The 20,495-nt window shown below is 40.9% G+C and overlaps 2 protein-coding genes across 4 annotated transcripts; one reads left to right on the top strand and one right to left on the bottom strand.

The window, feature by feature from the left end:
- Positions 1-624: 624 nt before the first annotated feature.
- LOC121631483 (tryptase-2-like) lies at positions 625-9,801 on the bottom strand. Of its 3 annotated transcripts, none has more exons than XM_041972465.1 (6): positions 9,694-9,801; positions 6,430-6,597; positions 6,185-6,350; positions 4,643-4,920; positions 2,007-2,140; positions 625-906 (listed from the first exon to the last, which is right to left on the bottom strand). In XM_041972465.1, exons 2-6 carry the CDS (start codon positions 6,476-6,478, stop codon positions 718-720), a joined length of 816 nt encoding a protein of 271 aa, XP_041828399.1. In that variant the 5' UTR covers positions 6,479-6,597; positions 9,694-9,801; the 3' UTR covers positions 625-717. The 3 variants fall into 3 exon arrangements, with proteins under 3 accessions (XP_041828399.1, XP_041828408.1, XP_041828391.1); XM_041972474.1 differs by lacking the exon at positions 9,694-9,801 and adding an exon at positions 9,089-9,138; XM_041972457.1 differs by lacking the exon at positions 9,694-9,801 and adding an exon at positions 9,036-9,087.
- Positions 9,595-20,415, top strand: cln3 (CLN3 lysosomal/endosomal transmembrane protein, battenin). Its single transcript, XM_041972442.1, has 15 exons — positions 9,595-9,742; positions 9,836-9,863; positions 10,305-10,401; positions 10,495-10,578; positions 11,223-11,302; positions 11,479-11,564; positions 12,070-12,142; positions 13,090-13,233; positions 14,150-14,289; positions 15,814-15,866; positions 15,935-16,003; positions 16,099-16,154; positions 16,227-16,320; positions 17,124-17,264; positions 19,789-20,415. The coding sequence occupies exons 1-15, from the start codon at positions 9,601-9,603 to the stop codon at positions 19,903-19,905; spliced, it is 1,404 nt and encodes a 467-aa protein (XP_041828376.1). The 5' UTR covers positions 9,595-9,600; the 3' UTR covers positions 19,906-20,415.
- The last annotated feature ends 80 nt before the right edge of the window (positions 20,416-20,495 follow it).

The raw sequence follows: 20,495 nt of genomic DNA, 5'->3' as shown, positions 1-20,495 counted from the left end.
GTTGGATCAGAACGATTAATTCATGTAATTGTACTATTATAAAAAGTAGTAGTAACTACCCTGTTAAACGAAGTAGCTCATCCTCCTAAGAGTCAGATTCTGGTTAATATAGTTACGCTTACAGATCTGGTTGGCCCAAACTGTGATAACTAACTAAGAGCAAGCTGATGTGTTTGGGTATTTAGTTCAGTCACTAAATTCTGTCTCACTAAAGTTGTTGAATTAGATGAGTTTATTATATTCCCCTAACAAGCTGTTACACTTCAACAGCTGGATTTAAAAGAGTGCGGCTACATGGTTGTATTTCCTAGAAGCTCCGTGTTGGATTTCAGAATGAAGGTTTTCTGAGTGTGGGCTGCTTCTTCCACAACAGAAGACTTGAAGCTGTCCCCGATCATGTTAAAGGGGGAATACATGGGGTTAAGAACCAGGGACTGTAAACTTTGTACTGTAAAGTGTTTGTATTTTCCTTCATATTGTCTGAAAAATGGCCACATTCTGCCAGGATGTGAGCACATCTGTATTTGATGCATCACAAAGGAAACAGATGATGTGAAAGTGGAGTAAAGTCAGCGAGCTCCTGGTCAGGTGTCAGGGACGGACAATGCAAACAGACTCAAACAGTGATGCTTAGAAACTTTAATGAGAGAATTTCAGAGATGGATGAGCAGGACGGAGCGAGAGGAGAGAAGCTGCAGAGGGAGGAGGAAATCGGCTTCAGGCCTCAGCTGAGCCTTCTTTGGTGTGGTTGATGCGTCGTTGGATGTAATCCACAAAGCCAGACACCTGAGTGTAGATACCAGGTTGGCCTGGTAGACCGCATCCACCTGGACTTCTAGAACTCATGATTCCCACCTGGACCAAGCCAGAGGGCGTCTTGCAAACCAGCGGCCCGCCATCGTCCCCCTGTGACAAACAAAACCTTTAACATCCAAACCTACATGTTATTTGATGGTAAAACATCAGCAGGAAGACAAACAGCTGCAGGTTATCTGGCTGTGTGAAACTTAAAACAAAATTCCAGGACCATGTTTAATAGTGAAAGTTGGATAATTTCCACATGAACAATGTGAAGGAACTCAAGGGACTGAACAGCTGTGGACAGCAGTTGGTCAGGTCTAGGTCCAGGTCTAGTTAGGTAAGAATAAGGTCAGCGAACTACCTGAATATACTGAATGAGCAGGTTATTCCATCTTCCCTGATGGAAAGGCCATATTCCAAGATAACCACATTCATGGGGCTCAGATTGTGAATGAGTGGTTCAGGGAACAGGAGACATCCTCTTCACACATGGACTGGCCACAACAGAGTCCAAACCCTGCAAATGTTTTAACTGACAAAAGCCAAGACCAACAGGACAAAACTGAAAATATCACTTGGATCTTTAATTAATGACTAGACAAAACCTAGAGATGGGGCAGTAGGCCTCACGATTTTGGCAAAATTTCTCACGTAATGGTTATGTGGCCTTAAATCCTTCTATAAAAATATATATTTTTATATTTTATATAAATATTTTCTGTTCCTATCTGTACCTCATGTCATACTTATTTATTTATTTATGTATGTGCAACACTTTGTTTCAGCAGTGGTTGTTTCAAAGTGCATAATAAATAAAGTTGGTATGGCATGGTATGGCATGGTATGGTACTTGATCTGTGAGAAGACTCATCTACATCACTCAGCCTCCACTCAGCTGGCTCTGATGGTTTACACAAGGCAGCAACATTTCAGGCTGAGAGTCGAGTTCCAGTTTGTGCTGTTTCAGGACACAAAAACTACTGGCCAGCCTGAGTCTGGGGCTATGACTAATTTCTGGTCACCAGAATACAAATCTGTAACATGAAAGGCTGGTAAGCGATGTCACCCCACCACAGTGACAATTCCTGCTTTTTTACAGAAAACATCTGGATGTGTTCATGAAGATGTGCAGAGGAGGTGTGAGAGGATGAGGAGGATGGGTTGAGCTGTGAAATCAGAGCTGGTGACAACAGATGTTTCGTCACCTCGCAGCCGTCCTTCCCTTCAGCCCCAGCGCACAGCATGTTGGAGGTCAGATGGGGGTACGTCTTTTTACAGATGCTGTGAGGAACCAGAGGAATCTTCAGCTGCTGGAGGGTCTCTGGTGGAGGCAGGGGGACTGGGAGGACACAGAAGAGAAAGAAGATGTCCAGATTAACAGGTGATGAAGCACTTTCCCTCCATCCCACAGAGCAAACCTTCTAATCCTGTCTTACAATCTTGTGTTCAGCCAAAAAGTCTTTTAATCTAGTTTAGAATCAAACTCATTAACAGCAGAATGTGGAAGATAATAAATAATATTTTATATCTAATTTATTTACTAAATACTGCAGCTGCTTATTTTACACATATATTTGGTTAAATCATCTCCCTGCGACTCTGTTTGATCATGTTGTATCTTCCGCACCTCATTTAGTTGTAAAACTTGTTTCAAGACCTCCCAGCAGCTATTACACACACTGCAAACATTTTCCATCTTAACATCAGAAAAAAAACACTGAACATTCGGATTATAGTACAGTGAAATAATCTGCTACAACGCGTAAGAAATATCTTAAAACAAGAGGTGAAACTCTCATTTAAAGTAATTTATCAAGTAAAATTAATTAATTAAAAAACAACTCAGAGTTAACCTGTTAATGTTTTCGACTCTGACTGTGTAGTTATTGTTGGTGATTCCAACATTCATGCTGATAACCTGAAGGACAGAGAGACCAAAGAACTGTGTCGTGTTGTTGATAACTTTGGTGTAACTCAGCATGTGGAAGAGAACATCTCACTAGACCGGCTGAAAAACTGGGTTGGACTTTCTGGCACTGTAATTAACTGGTTTGAGTCCTATTTTAAAGACAGGGACTACTTTGTGTCTATAGGTAAATCTGTGTGAACCAAAATAACCTGTGGAGTTCCCCAAGGCTCCATCCTGGGGCCGCTGCTGTTCAACATCTACATGCTGACACTCCCTCACATTATGAGAAACAGCTAAACATGTTACCACAGTTATGCTGATGACACACACATCTAACACTGATATATGGTCCGATCCAAACTCTGATCAACTGCATTGATTAAATTAACGATTGGATGTGCCAGAACTTCCTTCAGTTAAATTAAGACAAAACTGAAATAATAGTTTTTGGAGCCAAAGGAAGAAAGATTACAAGTCAGTATTCAGCTTCAAACAGCAAAGTTAAAAACTGACAACCAAGCCAGAAATCTGGGAGCAGTCCTGGACTCAGACCTGGGAGCAGTCCTGGACTCAGACCTGGATTTTAGCAGTTATATTAAGACAGTTGTGAAGTCGGCCTGTAATCACTTAAAAAAACATCTGGAGAATTAAAGGACTGATGACTCAGCAGGATTTTAAAAAAACTGGTCCGTGCATTTATCTTTAGTAGACTGGACTACTGTAATGCTGTCCTCACAGGTCTCCCTAAAAAGTCCACCAGACAGCTGCAGTTAGTCCAGAACGCTGCTGCTCTAGTCCTCACTGAGACCAGGAAAGTAGATCCTAGAACTCCAGTCCTCACTAAGACCAGGAAAGTAGATCCTAGAACTCCAGTCCTCAGATCTTTACACTGGCTTCTTGTCTGTCAGAGAACTGACCTGCTGTTAGTTTACAAAGACCTGAATGGTTTAGGACCAGAATCAATTCAGGATCTTCTGGTTTGTTTTGAACCAACCAGATCCCTCAGGTCATCGGGATCAGGTCTACTTTCTGTTCCCAGAGTCAGAACTAAAAGTGGAGAGGCAGCGTTCATCTTTTGTGCTCCTCACACGTGGAACAAACTCACAGAAAACTGCAGGTCTGCTGACTCAGCAGTTTTACATCAGGGTTAAAAACTTTCCTATTTGCTGCCTTTTATCAGAACAGCTGTTAATTCCTCACACTGGAACTTTATTTCTGGATTTTTATCTATTTTATTTAGACTTTTTCTTTCTGTTTTTATTTTATTGCTTTTGTTTGTGTTTTTAATGTACTTGTTATTGCTTCCTGCACCCCACTGTGATGCTTTATGTAAAGCACTTTGATTTGTCTTGCGCATGACATGTGTTGTACAAATAAACTTGCCTTGCCTAACACATGCGTTTCGGTTACTATATAATTTTTATCCAGTCAATGAAGGTTGACTGGTTGACCTGGTTAAATACTTTTTCTTGTGGTTCTTTGTGGTTTCCAGATTGTGAATGGTGGCATAATCTATTAGACTGATCAGTATTAGTGGAGGAACATCTACCCTCTATGAAGCCTGTTTGGTCAGGATGTATTATAAGAGGAGGTACTTTTTCTAATTTTCTGCCGTAAGCTTTGCATATTATCTTGAACACTGCATTTATTAATGTTGGACGGTAACTGGATGGAAGTGTGGGGTCTTTTCATGGTTTTAATACTGCTGTAATATCAGCCACAGAAATTTTTATTTATTTATTTACTTAATACAGGACTTGGAACGAATGTTTCACAACTTGTTTAACTTATTTAAAGCCTACAGAGGCTCGTTCTTGATTGAAATAAAAGCCTTTAATATGTTGGCATAAAGAAATCCATTTAGAAGGTGAACTTTGCGTCCTGGTCTAACATGGTGTCTAACATGGTGTGACTGCGTGTTATTGAACATACCACCATTGCCAATCTGCCCCCAGCCGGTGATCCAGCAATCAGAGGTCTCATTGAAGATGTCGCTGGCCTTGGGCAGGCTGATTGCAGAGACGTTGGGGTTGAAATTCAGCTTGCGCTTCAGGTTGATCAGAGCCAGGTCGTAGTCATGGCTGTTGCTCACACCGTTGTAGGAGGGATGAAGAACGAAGGTTTTAATGTCCTTGTAACCACCCCACCCCTTCTGCAGGTCGTGTTTTCCCACAGCAACAAACGATTGCTGTTCGTCGACTTTGAGTTGCCTGGGAACACACACACACACACACACACACACAAATGCAGGTTAGTTTTTCTGTTCACAGCCCTCCATCAGCTGTGACAACCACACACACCTTGAAGGTAATAACATGTGTGTTAACGTGTGTGTTACAGGATCAACTTGTCTGCTCGATGCTGCACATAGTTTCATTGTTACTTGATAATATTCTTTATTTTCAATACATATTTAAATTTATATTTTGATTTCTTTTTATATATTTAAACTTTTAATTTTAATTTCAGTTTAATTTTAAAATAAAACTCATTCAAAATAAATAAATGATAGTATGTTAATATCTATTTCCTTAATAAATGACATTAATTATTTTTTAATAAATGTAACTATATGTATTTTAAAATGTAAAAAATATATATATTTTAAAAATTCAAACAAAATATTAATTTCATTTTAAAAATTAAAAATAATACCATTAAAACATTTATATAAATCATGTCAATACTGTCTATTTCATTATGGAATCATTTGTGCATTGTTTTCAATAAAAATTAAGTATTTCATTTTAAAATTATATTTGTTTTTCTAAAATTTTTACTAATTTTTGTTTAGTTTTATTTATATTCATGTAATTTATTTTAAAATTAAAACCACTAAAATGAATAATTATTTAAATTAATATATATTCATTATTAAATATCTTTATTATGTAGAACAAATTGTAAAAATTGTATTTTTAAACATTTAGAAATATTTTTAAATGTAAATAAAAAACGTGATTAATTTTTAGAATGAAAAATAAAACACATTAAACATTAACACAGTTAATATATTTATATAATCTATTTCCTTATGAGACATATTCTTTCACTTTCATAATTTTTCTGAGTGGTTTAATCATTTTCACCCAATTTCTGTTAAAGTGATGAAAATCTTGTTCATGACGACTCAGAAACGTTCAGATTGTTGACGAATTATTTATATATATATAATAGTTCGGACTATTTTCTTATATTTCTGCAATACAAATTTTTATTAATGAATTAAATAGAAAATAAATATATAAAATAAATAAATAAATAAAAGACCATTTTTAAAAAGTTATTTAACATTTTAAAAAATTCATGTAAAGTTATTTATTGCATTTTGACACAAGGTTCAGATCCATTCGACCAACTTTAATAATTTGTTTTCTACATTTCGTTTTAATTTAAGTGAATTTTAACAGCTGATCTCTGGATCCAGATCAGATTAACATCCATAAAATAGTTTAGATCATTCAAACCTCTTACCTGTCTAAGCAGTGGGCAGCGGTCATCACCCACTCCTCGTTCAGGATGGTGCCTCCACAGCGCCACTTTGTGGTCCTGTTGTGAGTGATGTTGATGTGGACCATCCACGGCCAGGCGCCAACCTCTGCATCACTTCCCCCGATGATAGAGCTCCTCGCTGCAGCACCTAAAAACAAATTACTAGGACCTCATGACAGTCATCAGATGTGTCTGAGTGTTACAGAGGTTGTTGGTGTGTCTCTGACCTTCGGTGCTGTGGAGCAGCATCAGCAAACAGAGCAGGTGTAGAACCATGGTTATGATGGAGAGCAGTGAAGCTGCGGCTCTGGAGGCTGAAAGCAGCCGCTGCAGCTTTATAAGCGCAGCTGGAGGCTTGAAACTCTTATCTGCTCTTATTAGACGTCCCCTCAGCTCTGAGCACACAGAACAGGACAGACTTTCACAGGCAGAAAAATTCCACTGAGAAATATCACAACTTAAATCTACATTCAGATGTACTGGTTGATTACAGGGCCAGCTCTAGAAAGCTTCTAATGGGGGGGCTGGGCACGCGGGGGGCACTGGTGGTACATGGAAATGAGACCTTTACAAAGAAAGATGTAGAGTTTAGGAAATAATGAACTCTTAATTACAAATAAAGTGGTCATCTCATGTAAAAAGGTTTAATCCTCAACAAAGTCAGCAGGTAATGCCTTGCTCAGAGGCAAAATGGACATGATTGACTATAATGATTATATTTTAGATTATAGTTTTATTCTATTCATGGATTTTTACAAAGTATTGGACATACTAAGTCATAAGTTTATGCTCAAAGCTATACATAGCTTTGGTTTTGGAGGCAGATTTTTGAGAGCAGTCAATACATTTTATACAAATTGTAATATCTCTGTTGGACTGAGCCACGGCACGACTCCTAGATTTAACATCCATCGAGGTATAAGACAAGGTTGTCCTCTAAGTGCTTTCTTATTTCTCCCTGTCACAGAAATTATGGCCGTACACATAAAAAATGGTTCATTTAATGGCATCATGGCAGGAGACAATTTAAACTATCCCAACTGGCAGATGACACAACTATCTTCTTAGCTAATAAAAATGAGGTTCCCAAAGTGATCCAAAGTACAGAGATGTTTTCTAGAGTATCGGGACTTAAAATGAACTGAGCAAATCGGTGCTTTTGCCACTAAAAGAATGTGATATGTTGGAGATAAATAGCAGTCCTGTAAAGAATAGCTTCACATATCTGGGTGTTGTCATTAACAAAAATGAAAAAGCCCGTAACAACTCAAATTTCGATCCAATAGTTGAACAAATAACAAAAACATTTAATATGTGGTTAATGAGGGATCTCTCCTTAAATGGCAGAGTCTTACTGTCCAAGACAGAAGGGATATCCTGAGCTGTCTATGTGTCCATGGCTCTGGGAATGCCTACTACAAAATATAAAAAACTGGATAAGATTCTGTTCAATTACATTTGGAGAAACAAATGTCATTATTTTAAAAAAAGAGATATTATGTAAAACAAGACAAAATGCAGGTCTGGAAGTCTTAAGCTTCGAAATACTAAATAATACTTTTAAAGTTAAATTGCTGACTAAATTGATTCAAGAAGATAAAATGTGGAATACTTTTCCTAAATTAATTTTTGATTGAACTGAAGGACTCAATTTCTTGTTAAAATAATCCTGATAACTAGCAAATTTTCACAAACAAGCTCTGCTAGCATGGAGATTATTGTACAAACATCATTTCTCACCTACAACTATTACATTTGGAGTAACAGGTGCATACTTAATAAAAATAGATCTTTATATAACAAAAACTGGGTAAACAATGGCATTGTATTAGTCTCACAGCTTATGAAAACTGACGGTAAACTGCTGCTTTATGAAGAATTTATATCTAAATTCAATATAGCAGTTACACCGAAGGCATTTGATGTTGTTTTTGCTGCCATCCCAAAGAACGTTTTACAGCTACTCATAGGATCTACAACTGAACTTCATGTGGCAGCTCTTTCAAACAAATTTCTTTCTTGGAGATGTAGATATTACCAAAGACAAATGTAGTAATAAATTCATTAGAAACCTTTTTGTAAATGTAATGGTGCCAAAATCTTTTGGTCATCTCTTTTTAATGATATTGATTAGAAAAAATGTGGTTGATGAATGACAAATTTTTTCTTAATAATAAAATTAAGGAAGTTTCTTACAAAATTATACAGAAAATTTATCCAGCAAAAAAATACTTCAAAAAGATTTCACATTGATACTGACTACTCTTGGATGAAGTCTGGATTTGTTTTGCCATTGTTTACTAAATTGTTCTGGATCAATGTAGAGAATTTTATTGAAAGAAGAACAGCTCATTCCATACATCAGCATGAAAAGGACATTTTTCTTTATTTTGAAGATAAAAAAATAAAAAGGAAAAGGACTCAACTTTTTTGTACAACTTGTTATACTCTTAGGGAAGTTTCACATTCCCAAAAGGAAATGGGCTGATGGCAAGCCGAACTTTAAATTGTTTCTACAAGATCTTTTTCAGTACAGCTCCAACCTCAGCGGTCTTAAGAACTCAAAGGCCTTAAAACTGGGTGTATTTTGGAAAGGTTCTTCTTTCGTTGAGATGCCTCTTTCCTCATTTTTACTTTGACTGATGTTTAGGTGTGTGTGCATATGCACACCTGGACTTTTCGTGTATGTTTGTATCTCCTGGATTTAGTTTATTCATTGGACGCAGTGGGTGTTGCTTAGGGCTTGGTCCCCTGGCTATACAGTTTATGTTCTCTATGTTTTTTTGTTAAATTGTTTAATAAAGTAATAAATAAATAAATAAAAAATAAACACCAGATTCTGAGCCTAGCATGTGAATGTGGAGCTGAAATGGAGACTCATCAGACCAGCAACGTTTCTCCATCTTCTGTTGTCCAGTGTTGGTGAGTGTGTGTGAATTGTAGCCTCAGTCTCCTGCTCTTAGCTGACAGGAGGAAGCCGGTGTGTCTTCTGCTGCATCCTGGTCCAGACAACTGCTGCTTGTTGGATATTTTCTCCTCTTCAGACCATTCTCTGGAAACCCTGGAGATGGTTGTAGGTGAAAATCCTAGTAAATACTCAGACCAACAACCATGTAACGTTCTCTTAAAAGTCTCTTAAATCCCCCTTTTTCCTCATTCTGATGCTCAACTTGAACTTCAGCAAGTCGTCTTCGCCATGTCTACGTGGCTACATGCTGCCCTGTGATTGGCTGGTTAGATATGTGTGTTTAACCTGGTTAGATATTTGTGAGGTTAAATAAAGTCCGATGAAAACATTTTCTGTTTGCTATGGGGGTTTTGGTGAAAACGGTGAAGCCGAACAGGAACGCGTAGGATTAGCTTTGTTTCTACAGGGACACAATAACGTGAAACACCACATGTCACGGGACGTACACAAACAAGAAAACCGCACAGTTTCTTGTTTTATTAAAGACATAAACGGAAGCGTCCGGGTGTCTCGTGTGTTTTACTTGGGAATCATGGAGGACGAGGATCCTGCTGCGCGCGCTCGTTGTTCCCGTAAGTCCAGCGTGAGACTGACAAACTCCAGATAAGATGTCAAACATGGTGAAGAGCGACTGCGTGACGGTCGCTCCTGTCCGTGTCTTACAGGTCAGTTTAGGAACTGGGCCGGGTTCGGGTGAGTGTCCGCAGTCCAGAACCACAGAGTGAAAGTGAAGAGGGCAGCTTCCTCGCGGACAGCTGTCACGTGATTACTGACACGCTCCACAACCACACCTTTTGTTTTTAATGCACCTTCAGTTGTAGCATTTTATTGTCTTTGTACAAGCAACTGTACAAACCATAAAAATCTGATCTGATCAGAAAGTCAGGAAATCAGTGGATTATTTCTTTATTGTAACAAAGCTTCTTGGTGATAAATCTGATGCTGTTGGAGAGTTTATTTTCTCTTTTAAACATGTGGGTTGCTCCCATGAAAACTGTACAGATCTTTTCTGACTACCTTAAACATTTCAGGCAGGTTTATCATGGCTTCACCCCACATACTAAGCTGCTCCTGGTTTTATCTGTCCTCTCCCGGTTTTATCCAGTTTTTATCTATCTTCTGTACATATTTCAGCCTTCTGGGATTGTGCAACAACTTTGCTTATGTGGTGATGCTGAGTGCTGCCCATGACATCCTTAAAAAACAAGAGTCAAACAACTCCAGTGCATCCGTAAGAAAAGCAATGTGTCCTGTTTCTAGTTAAATTTCTCAGAGTGTAAAGCAGAGTTCGCAGTTGTAAAATCATTTTGATTTCATGTTGTAGGCTTTGGTTTCTCCGGCTGTGGATGTTGGAGGTGGGAACAGCAGCAACAGCAGCACCTATGACTGCAATCCTGTCTCTACCGGGGTAAACAGACATTTATCACCCATCACACTTCAAACCACCCGCCTGATACAGTGGAGGTTGCTCCAGTGCTACCAGAAGCCTCCTCATCCATTGAGGTCCGGTGTCCTGCTTCATCAGGCACCGAGGCGTTAGCAGCTGCTCCTTTAAGCTCTCCGAGGAGGAGTTTCCAGCCGACTCGCTGTTCTAGTCTGTTGTTCAATCAGGAGGACATGTGGGGAATCTTAAAGCATCTCCTTTCATACAGTGTCAGAAGTCTAAAGACGCTCATCTTTGTTTCCAGACAATAATTATTTATTTAGCTGGAACATCCAAGTACTGATTTGACTGAAACACAAGCTGAAAATCTGTTTGGAACTAGAGTCCTCTGGTGAGATGGTAATATAGAGCTGAGTGTCTTCAGCATAAACATGATCACATATTTGGTTTTTTTCCATGATCTGAGATAGTGAGAGCATGTAGATGCTGAGTGGGCCCAACAAGGAACCTTGGGGAACTCCACATGAAGATGCTGAACAATAGGTGGATTGATACTTACCAAATGTCCTGTCTTACAAGTAGGATTCAAACCAGTTCAGAACCAGACAGAGATTCCCATCTAATTTTCCAGAGGGATTGTTTTCAGGGATGATAACGTCTGCTTGCAGGCTGTGCTGTTAGCCGACATCCTGCCAACTCTTGCCATCAAGCTGTGTGCTCCATTCGTCATCCATTACCTGCCGTACGGGTGAGACTGGGGTCAATGTTTATTTTTCTTTTATAGGATTCAGAGGATAATTTACTACAAACATGTTGTTCTGTATCTATGAAAGTAGCCAATTAAGTAGCTGGATAGTGGCATACCTATAAACTGATTATTGCTCATAAACCAAAGTCTGAGCCAAGTCCTTGTTTTGTTCCTAGGGTTCGAGTGTTGTTCTGTGTTGTCATGGCAGCATCAAGTTTCCTGCTCGTGTCCTTCTCCTCTGCTGTGTGGATGAGCATTCTGGGTAAAGCCAGCTGTTGTTTACCGTCAATATTTTATTACACTCAGTCAAGATGTTAGATAAAGATGAAAAACTTTAGCCACAGTTTAATTTCCTGTCTTATCTGCTACGGGCTCGCTGAGCATTCATTTTTACAGAGATAACACACACATGCACACACACACACACACACATATATATATATATATATATATATATATATATATATATATATATATATATACACACAGTGGGGCACAAAAGTATTTGGCAGCCACTGATTGTTTAAGTTATCCCACTTAAAAAGATGAGAGGTCTGTAATTTCGATCATAGGTACACTTCAAATGTGAGAGACAGAATGTGAAAATCAGGAAATCACACTGTATGATTTTTAAACTATGTATATATATATATATATATATGTGTGTGTGTGTGTGTGTGTGTGTGTGTGTGTGTGTGTGTGTGTGTGTGTGTGTGTGTGTGTGTGTATTCAGTCTCAATTGAATCTGTCCACCTCTGTGTTTCTAGGAGTGGTCTTTGCCAGTTTAGGTGCAGGACTGGGAGAACTGTCCTTCCTCTCTTTGACTGTCTTCTTTAACAGGTAAACATTATAAACACTTTTCCTTTCCTTGTCCTTTCATCTTTCTTCTTTCATGGTGTGGCAACATATTTGTTCCAGGGAAAATTCTCCTCTACGTCATAGAGACGAGTAGGTGTTGATAAAATGTAATGGTGTCGTCCTCCATGGTTTTCACTTCACTTCAGCTGCAGCAGGAGTCCAGTTCAGCTTGTCCTCCTGGTAGAATGCTGCGCTCTCACCACTCATTCTGGTATAAAATTTAAAATAAATAAAATAAAAATAAAACTTGTTAACATATCACCACTGTCTCTAAAAAGCAATAAATCGCTCAGCACCAATGTATTCAGACCACCAGCCAAACCAGTTTTCAGGGGGAGGACCCCCACCAGTAGCAGTGGTCTCTGACGTTGCCGTTGTATCTACAGTGGAACATATTTACAGCTCAACACGTTTAGAACACATTTCTTCAAAGGCTACCTCCCACTCTGAGATATGTTCTTGTACTTTATTTACACCTGCTGCAGGTACGCTTTTAGGTCGCACACACACACAGTAATCACAAAATATGATGATGTATATTGATTACTGGGTTATTAATAAACCGAGCAGGGCCAGTACATCTTATACAGAGACAGTTCAGCTGCTTTATGTAAACAGATTTATAACAAGAGGAGACCAGAAATAAACCAGGACAGTGAAATCAACATGTGACAAGTGACAATGGTATGAAACTTGTATAACTTATGCATTTAATCTGTCAGCAGCTGTTTGCCATGCTGCTTACCTCACTTTATTAATCACACTTTTAAAGTCCTCATACGTACGACTTGACCCTTAATTAAGAGATGGTGTTCGTTCAAGCGAGGCTTTCTCGATACAGCCTGGCTTTCTTTAGCTATGTTGGTGGAACACCCCTCAGCTTGTTTACAGTCCAGCTTGTTAATGCTGGTTTCCCACCTCCTACTCAGGAATGTACTGGAAGGCTGGGGCTCCGGTACTGGTGCTGCTGGTGTTGCTGGTGCCGTCCTCTACTCAGGCCTCATTCAAGAGGGCCTCTCTCCCAGAGTCACTCTGCTCATCATGCTGGTGGTTCCACTACTTATGATAGTTAGGTAAGTATGACTCCATGAGTCTGTCATGTGGCTGATCACATATCTTCTATAGCTTTCACTGCTCGTCATGTGATCACACCTGCACAGAACCATAAAACCTGTGTCAGCATCACAGCTGAGCCCTTACCTGTATGTCAGCTGTTCACATTGCAGTCTTCCCTGTATCTCAGCTATTCCATGTTCCACTCTTCCCTTTATCGTAGCTGTTCCACATTCCACTCTTCCCTGTATCTCAGCTGTTTCCTATCCACTCTTCCCTGTATCTCAGCTGTTCCACATCCCACTCTTCCCTGTATCTCAGCTATTCCATGTCCCACTCCTCCCTGAGTCTCAGCTGTTCCATGTTCCAGTGTTCCCTGTAACTCAGCTGTTCCACATCCTACCCTTCCCTGAGCCTCAGCTGTTCCCAGTCCACTCTTCCCTTTATCTCAACTGTTCCACGTTCCACTCTTCCCTGTATCTCAGCTGTTTCCTATCCACTCTTCCCTGTATCTCAGCTGTTCCACATCCCACTCTTCCCTCTATCTCAGCTATTCCATGTCCACTCCTCCCTGATTCTCAGCTGTTCCCAGTCCACTTTTCCCTGAGTCTCAGCTGTTCCCAATTCACTCTTCCCCGTATGTCAGCTGTTCCACGTTCCACTCTTCCCTGTATCTAGCTGTTCCACATTCCACTCTTCTCTGAGTCTCAGCTGTTCCCAATACACTCTTCCCTGTATCTCAGCTATTCCACGTTCCACTCTTCCCTGTATCTCAGCTATTCCACGTTCCACTCTTCCCTGTATCTCAGCTGTTCCTGGAGCACTGCAACCATCATGTTTCTGTGGGTCCTACTTTGTTAATAAAGTGAGGTTTTCACTGACAGAAACTTTTTCTACATAAATTTTTCCTTGACTGTTGTCTTCGACGTTCTCCAGCTACTTTGGCCTCCTGGTTCCTGTGTCTTCATTCCCCCAGTGGAGGAGGAGGGAGATGGAGGCTGCAGCTGAAAACTCAGAGGACAGACGGCAGCTTTTGGATGGATCAGAGGAAGATGAGGAGGATGAAAATGTCACAGGTAAACGTCACATTCTCACAACAAGCTGCATCACCCCTGGTCATCAGGTGATTTCACAGGCCCAGCTAAAACATCTGGAATCACCAGTTTCTGTCATTTAAAAATAACCTAATTACATTTTTACAGTTTCTGAACTTTCTGGTTCTAAAGCATATATTAAAAAACTCAATTAATTCATTTATTTATTTGTAATAACCCTTCATGCTAAAAAATGTATCTAGAATTTAATAAAGACAAAATAAATTGCAGTAAAAAAAATAAGCAAAAAATTCAAAGCAAAGGACTGGAATAAATAAATGATTAACATCCATCCATTTTCTATCCTGCTTGGTTCAATTCAGGATCGCAGGGAAGCTGGAACTTTTCCCAGCAATAAGCAGGTACACCTGGACAGGTACACCTGGACAGGTGACCAGTCAATCGGAGAGACGAACAACCACTCACTCCCAGGGAGAATTTAGAGAGACCAGTTAACCTAACATAATGTAAATACACCAATATTCCTGAATAAATAAATAAAATGAATTTATAGCATGGAAAGAAATAAAATTTAAAAAAGGCGAGAAGCGGCTTTTAGGAGTTAAAGTAGAAGATTGATTGAAATAAAAAAAAACAAATTCCCGAAATCATATCTAATAAAACAGAACTTGTGGTTTCTGTATTCTTATGAGAAGATGATAAAAATCTCTGAGTTGTTATACTGCTGAGGATAAAGTTGATGATGATCCTGGGGCGATGAAGATAAAGACTTTCCTCTAAACGACGGCTCGTGATGATGCCTCACTTCTGCTTTCTGAGTTACTGATAAACAAGTACGAGTTTATCTGATTAACAGACTCAGAATCTGTTGCTTCATGGTTTCCTGTTCGATGTTACATGAAGCTGTTATCAACCGCTCATTCTCCAGTCTTTAGGGAGGAAGTGTGGCTCACCATAAATCTGTAAATCTGCAAAGAACTCAGAGTTGAAGTTTTTTGATGGAAACCAACTCCATGCTCGGACAGGTGGAGGACTCCCACATTGTTCTGAAGAACTGATCCTGGGGCCCATAAATACTGAGAGACTAATGATGAAGAGCAGGAAGTGAAAGCCAACGCTACAGAGTAGAGTAAGGAAACAGAACACGTCCCTCAGACTTAGATCTGTCTTTGGATGCCAGCACATACTGGAATAAGAGAAGTGAAATAGCTGAGAAGTGTGAAAGAGAAGCCACAGAATGGGATCATTAGCACTTTTTAAGTTCAGCAGAGATAAAAATGATGAGATGCAGAACGAGGGCAGAAGCAGAGCGAAGAGGGCCACAAGTTTTGTAAAATGTTCGTAAGTGGGATTTACGAACAACAGAGCGGCAGGTTAATGAGGCCTGCTGCCAGCTTAGGGAGTCAGGACTGTTAACCCTTTGTATTGGTCCAGTTTTGGGTAGCTTCATGCTGATGATTTCCTCACACACTAGCTGCAGGTTACATGTTGTTTTGTTATGCAGTAACTACACAGGCCATTTTCTGTTCCCCCTGAATGTAACAGAGGTCAGGACCAGCGGACCCCTGAGCTTCACAGAGAAGCTGCAGATCATCAGAGTAAGTCCCGTCCTCTTCGAGTTCCACCGTCCGCCAGGTTCCAGCCATAACACCGGATTTCTCTGCAGGGTTTGCTCAAGTTCATTTTCCCGCTGGGCCTGGTCTACTTCGCTGAGTACTTCATCAACCAGGGCTTGGTGAGTTCTGCAGCGCCCCCTGTCATGTTGTTGAGTTCAGCCTCACTTCCTGTTTGGATCCAGAGCCAGGAATAATGAAGAATTCTCTCTTTCAGATGGAACTCCTGTTTTTTCCCAACATTTTCCTGTCCCATGCAGAGCAGTACCGCTGGTTAGTTAGTTAGTTAACCACTGTGACTTTTCAGGATGAGGTTGGGTTTGTTTACCGTGTGTGTGTGCTCAGGTACCAGGTTCTTTACCAGATCGGCGTGTTTCTGTCTCGATCCTCCCTACGCTGTGTGAAGATCAGGAAAATCTGGATTCTCTCTTTGCTACAGGTGAGGAATAAACCAAGTAGACGTCAGCTGTTATTTCCAGCTGGGTCCAATTCCTGTTGAAGAAGCTGGGAGTGAACCAGAGGCCTGTACTACGAAGCGTGATTAACATACCCCGGATTTCTCTCCGTTACCTGGGTTGACTTACCCATACATTCAGGATCTGGATAAGTTTTACTACGAAGTTGGTTATCAACTCGGTAACTGAACCCAGTGTTTTCCAATTAAGTTTAGTGCAAGTTCACATAAAGGCTACCATGTTGCTAAGAGACCTCTATTTAGACCTGGACATGATGATGAAGCCACTTCCTGTCAGACTTTCCACCAATCAGAGAGCTTAGATTGACGGTAACGTCCAATCAGGAGCAGCCAAAGATCAACCAGTGAGCAGAAAGTTCTATGTGTGTGTGAAAAGAAGAAAAATAATGCTCCTCTATGGCTGGAATAAAGCCAAGAAGACGTTTCTGATGCACGGTGGCGCCACAAAGCAGCTGAGCTGGAGTTGGTTTAGTGAGGATAGCAGGTAAATAGTAGCAGGAATAACTGGAAATGAGGAAAAAGTGGAAACGTGGAAATAGTTTCTATTGTTCTGGTCGGCCTTTATGCTGCTATTTCTATTGATATGTTCATTTTACATCGTTTTACCTCATAATCTGGCAGCTGCTACAGCCTGGTTTATACTGGGATTGAAACTCCAGCTGCTACAGACTGAAACAAAAAGCAGAAACTGACTTGTGGAGGTTTTAGGGTTAAGAAGGTGGTGTGTGTAGTGTGTGTGTGATGTGTGCCTTTGCTCCTGTCTTCAGGTGGTGAATGCAGTGTTTCTCTGGGTTGCTGTAAGGTACCAGTTTCTGCCCAGTGTCTGGTTCGTGTTTGCTGTGGTTCTGTATGAGGGTCTGCTGGGTGGAGCCGCGTATGTCAACACCTTCTACTTCATCAGCACGGAGGTTGGTTGTTGACTGTGATGACGAGCAGTTGTTCGATGCTGATGAAAACTTTTGTCCATGTAGCCTGATGAAGCCAGAATATTCCGCATGATTTATTCAATGTATGATTTTACAAGCCCAGTTCCAAAAAAGTCAAGTCTCTGTGTAAAATGTAAATAAAACCAGAATGTAATGATTTATGAATCCCATCATTTCCCAGTAGAAATGTCAGATGATGAAACTGAGACTTTTCACCATGTGATGAAAATATGAGCTGATAGTGAATCTGATGCAGCAACACGTCTGGAAAAAGTTGGAACAGGAGCAACAAAAGGCTGGAAAAGTAACTGATACAAACCAGAAACACCTGGAGGTGCATTTAATGATTAATCAGGTTACCTGGCAACAGGTCAGTAACATGACTGGGTATAAAAGGAGCATTTCGGAGAGGCAGAGTCTCTCAGATGGAAAGATGGACAGAGGTCCATCAATCTGAGACAAACTGGATCTAAAACTGTTGAACAATTTGAGAAAATGTTTATCAGACTTTGAAGATCCTCCATCTACAGTGTAGAATATCATCTGAAAATTCAGAGAATCCAGAGGAATCTCTAAATGGACGGGACAAGGCTGGATGCTGGTGATCTTCTGCATTAAAAGCAGACATGATTCTCTACTGGAAACCACTGCATGGACTCAGGAAGACTTCCAGAAACCACTGTCTGTGAACACAGTTCACCCTGAAACCCACAAATGCAGGTTAAAGCTTCAACATGCAGAGAAGAAGCCAGATGTGAACAGGATCCAGAACCAGCGCTGTCTTCTCTGGACCAAAGCTCATTTAAAATGGTCTGAAGCAAAGAGGAAACCTGGATGAAGATGTGAACTAGTTTGTGGAAAGCATGGACAGCGTGTCCTGCAGACTAAAGAGGAGAGGGAGCATCCAGCTTGTTATCAGTGGACAGGTGAAAAGCTGCATCTCTGATGGGATGGGGCTGCATTAGTGCCTATGGCGTGGGCAGCTTCCACATCTGTGAAGCTCCATCAATGCTGAAAAGTACATGGAGGCTTTAGAGCAACATCTGCTCCCATCCAGACAATGTCTCTTTCAGGGAAGGCCTTGCAGATTTCAGCAAGACGATGCTGAACCACATCCTGCATCCATCACAGCAGCATGGCTTCACAGGAGAAGAGTCCGGATGCTGAACTGGCCTGCCTGCAGTCCAGACCTTTCACCAGTACACAACATCTGGAGCATCATGGAAGCAGAAATCCAGCAACCAAGGTCCAGGACTGTAGAGTAGCTAGAATCCTGCATCAGACCAGAATGGGACAACATTCCTCTCCTAAAACTCCAGCAACTCGTCTCCTCACTTCCCAGATGTTTCCAGACATGTTAGAAGAAGAGGAGATGCTACACCATGCTGAACATCGCCCTGGAACTACTTTTTACACCGTGCTGAACATCACCCTGGAACTACTTTTTACACCGTGCCGAACATCACCCTGGAACTACTTTTTACACCGTGCTGAACATCACCCTGGAACTACTTTTTACACCATGCTGAACATCACCCTGGAACTACTTTTTCCAGACACCTTGCTGCCATCAGATTCACTATTAGCTCATATTTTCCATCACATGGTAAAATGTCTGGTTCATCCTCTGACATGTTGTTGATCTTACATCACATATCAATAACATAACCCGGTCAGCATATTTTCACCTTCGCAATATCAACCGCCTCCGCCCCTCCCTCACCCCTCACACCGCCGCCATACTCGTTCACAGTCTTGTCACCTCCCGCCTCGACTACTGTAACTCCCTTCTGTTCGGTCTTCCCCAAAAAACTCTACATAGACTTCAACTTGTTCAGAATGCAGCAGACCGGGTCATCACAAGAACCGCCTCCACCCATCACATTACCCCTGTTCTGCAGCAGCTCCACTGGCTCCCCGTCACCTACCGCATCCACTACAAAATCCTGCTGTTCACTTACAAGGCCATCCATAACCTCGCTCCTCCCTACCTTTCTGATCTCCTCCATGTCTCCATACCAGTCCGTTCCCTCAGATCCTCCTCCTCCATCCACCTCATCGTCCCCCCAGCCCGCCTTGTTACCATGGGGAGCAGAGCTTTCAGCTGCTCTGCTCCTCATCTCTGGAACTCCCTCCCCCCAGACCTCCATAACTCTGATTCAATACAACTGTTCAAATCCAAACTCAAAACACATCTGTTCAAACTGGCATACTCAATGTAATATTTCACACTGCTTTTATTATTTTTTATGTATCCGTTAATTTATGAATGTATTTATTGATTTGTTTTACTCTTGTGTTTTATCCTGGAAGGTGACCTTGAGTGTCAAGAAAGGCGCCAACAAATAAAATGTATTATTATTATTATTATCTTCTACTGCGAATAAAATATGAGGTGATGGGATTCTGAGTTGTTTACATTTCACAGAGACCTGGTTTGCTAGTATTGAGGTTGAACATCAGTAAGGACAGTCGTTTATGAATGTGAACATATTTTCCTCCACAGACTGAAGGCAGACACAGGGAGTTTGCTATGGCTGCCTCCAGCGTAGGAGACAGTGTGGGCATCGCCATGGCTGCACTCGCGGCATTCCCCGTCCACAGCTACTTCTGCTCGCTATGACGGAGCCCACCATGAATAGTCGAGATGTGGGTGTGTTTCAGCTCAGCACTTTGCTTTTAAATGATGGGTTACAGGCGTTACTCCTTCAGGAAAATCACTGACTCCATTTACTGTATGTATACAGATTTATAACTATTGTTAACTCAGCCTTTATACCTGATCACAGTCTGTGGTTCTTTGACAGAAGTTAGAAAAACTGACATTCCTGTCAGAAATATACAGATGTTTGCACACCTCTGGGGCCAACATCTCCGTACCTGCAGCTTCTTTAACACAAGGATGTGGTCAGTTAGTCTGATCCAACCAGAGGAAAAAAGAGGAGAAATCTCACCTGGAAGTAAACACAACTGACCAAAATCCAACACTGAATCCAGTTTTTCCTCACCTTTCCTAATTTCTCCGTACTTTACTTTACCTCACTTTACCTTACCTCACTTCACCTCGCCTTACCTCACTTTACCTCACCTCACCTTGCCTTGCCTCACTTCACCTCACCTCACCTCACCTCACCTTACCTTTCCTTACCTTACCTCACCTCACCTCACCTCACCTCACCTCACCTCACCTCACCTTACCTTACCTTACCTCCC

This window comes from Melanotaenia boesemani, chromosome 2, assembly GCF_017639745.1.
Source record: "Melanotaenia boesemani isolate fMelBoe1 chromosome 2, fMelBoe1.pri, whole genome shotgun sequence".
In the NCBI taxonomy this organism is placed as follows: domain Eukaryota; kingdom Metazoa; phylum Chordata; class Actinopteri; order Atheriniformes; family Melanotaeniidae; genus Melanotaenia; species Melanotaenia boesemani.
Note: the sequence above shows the minus strand (reverse complement) of the source record. Positions and strands in the feature narration are given on the sequence as shown.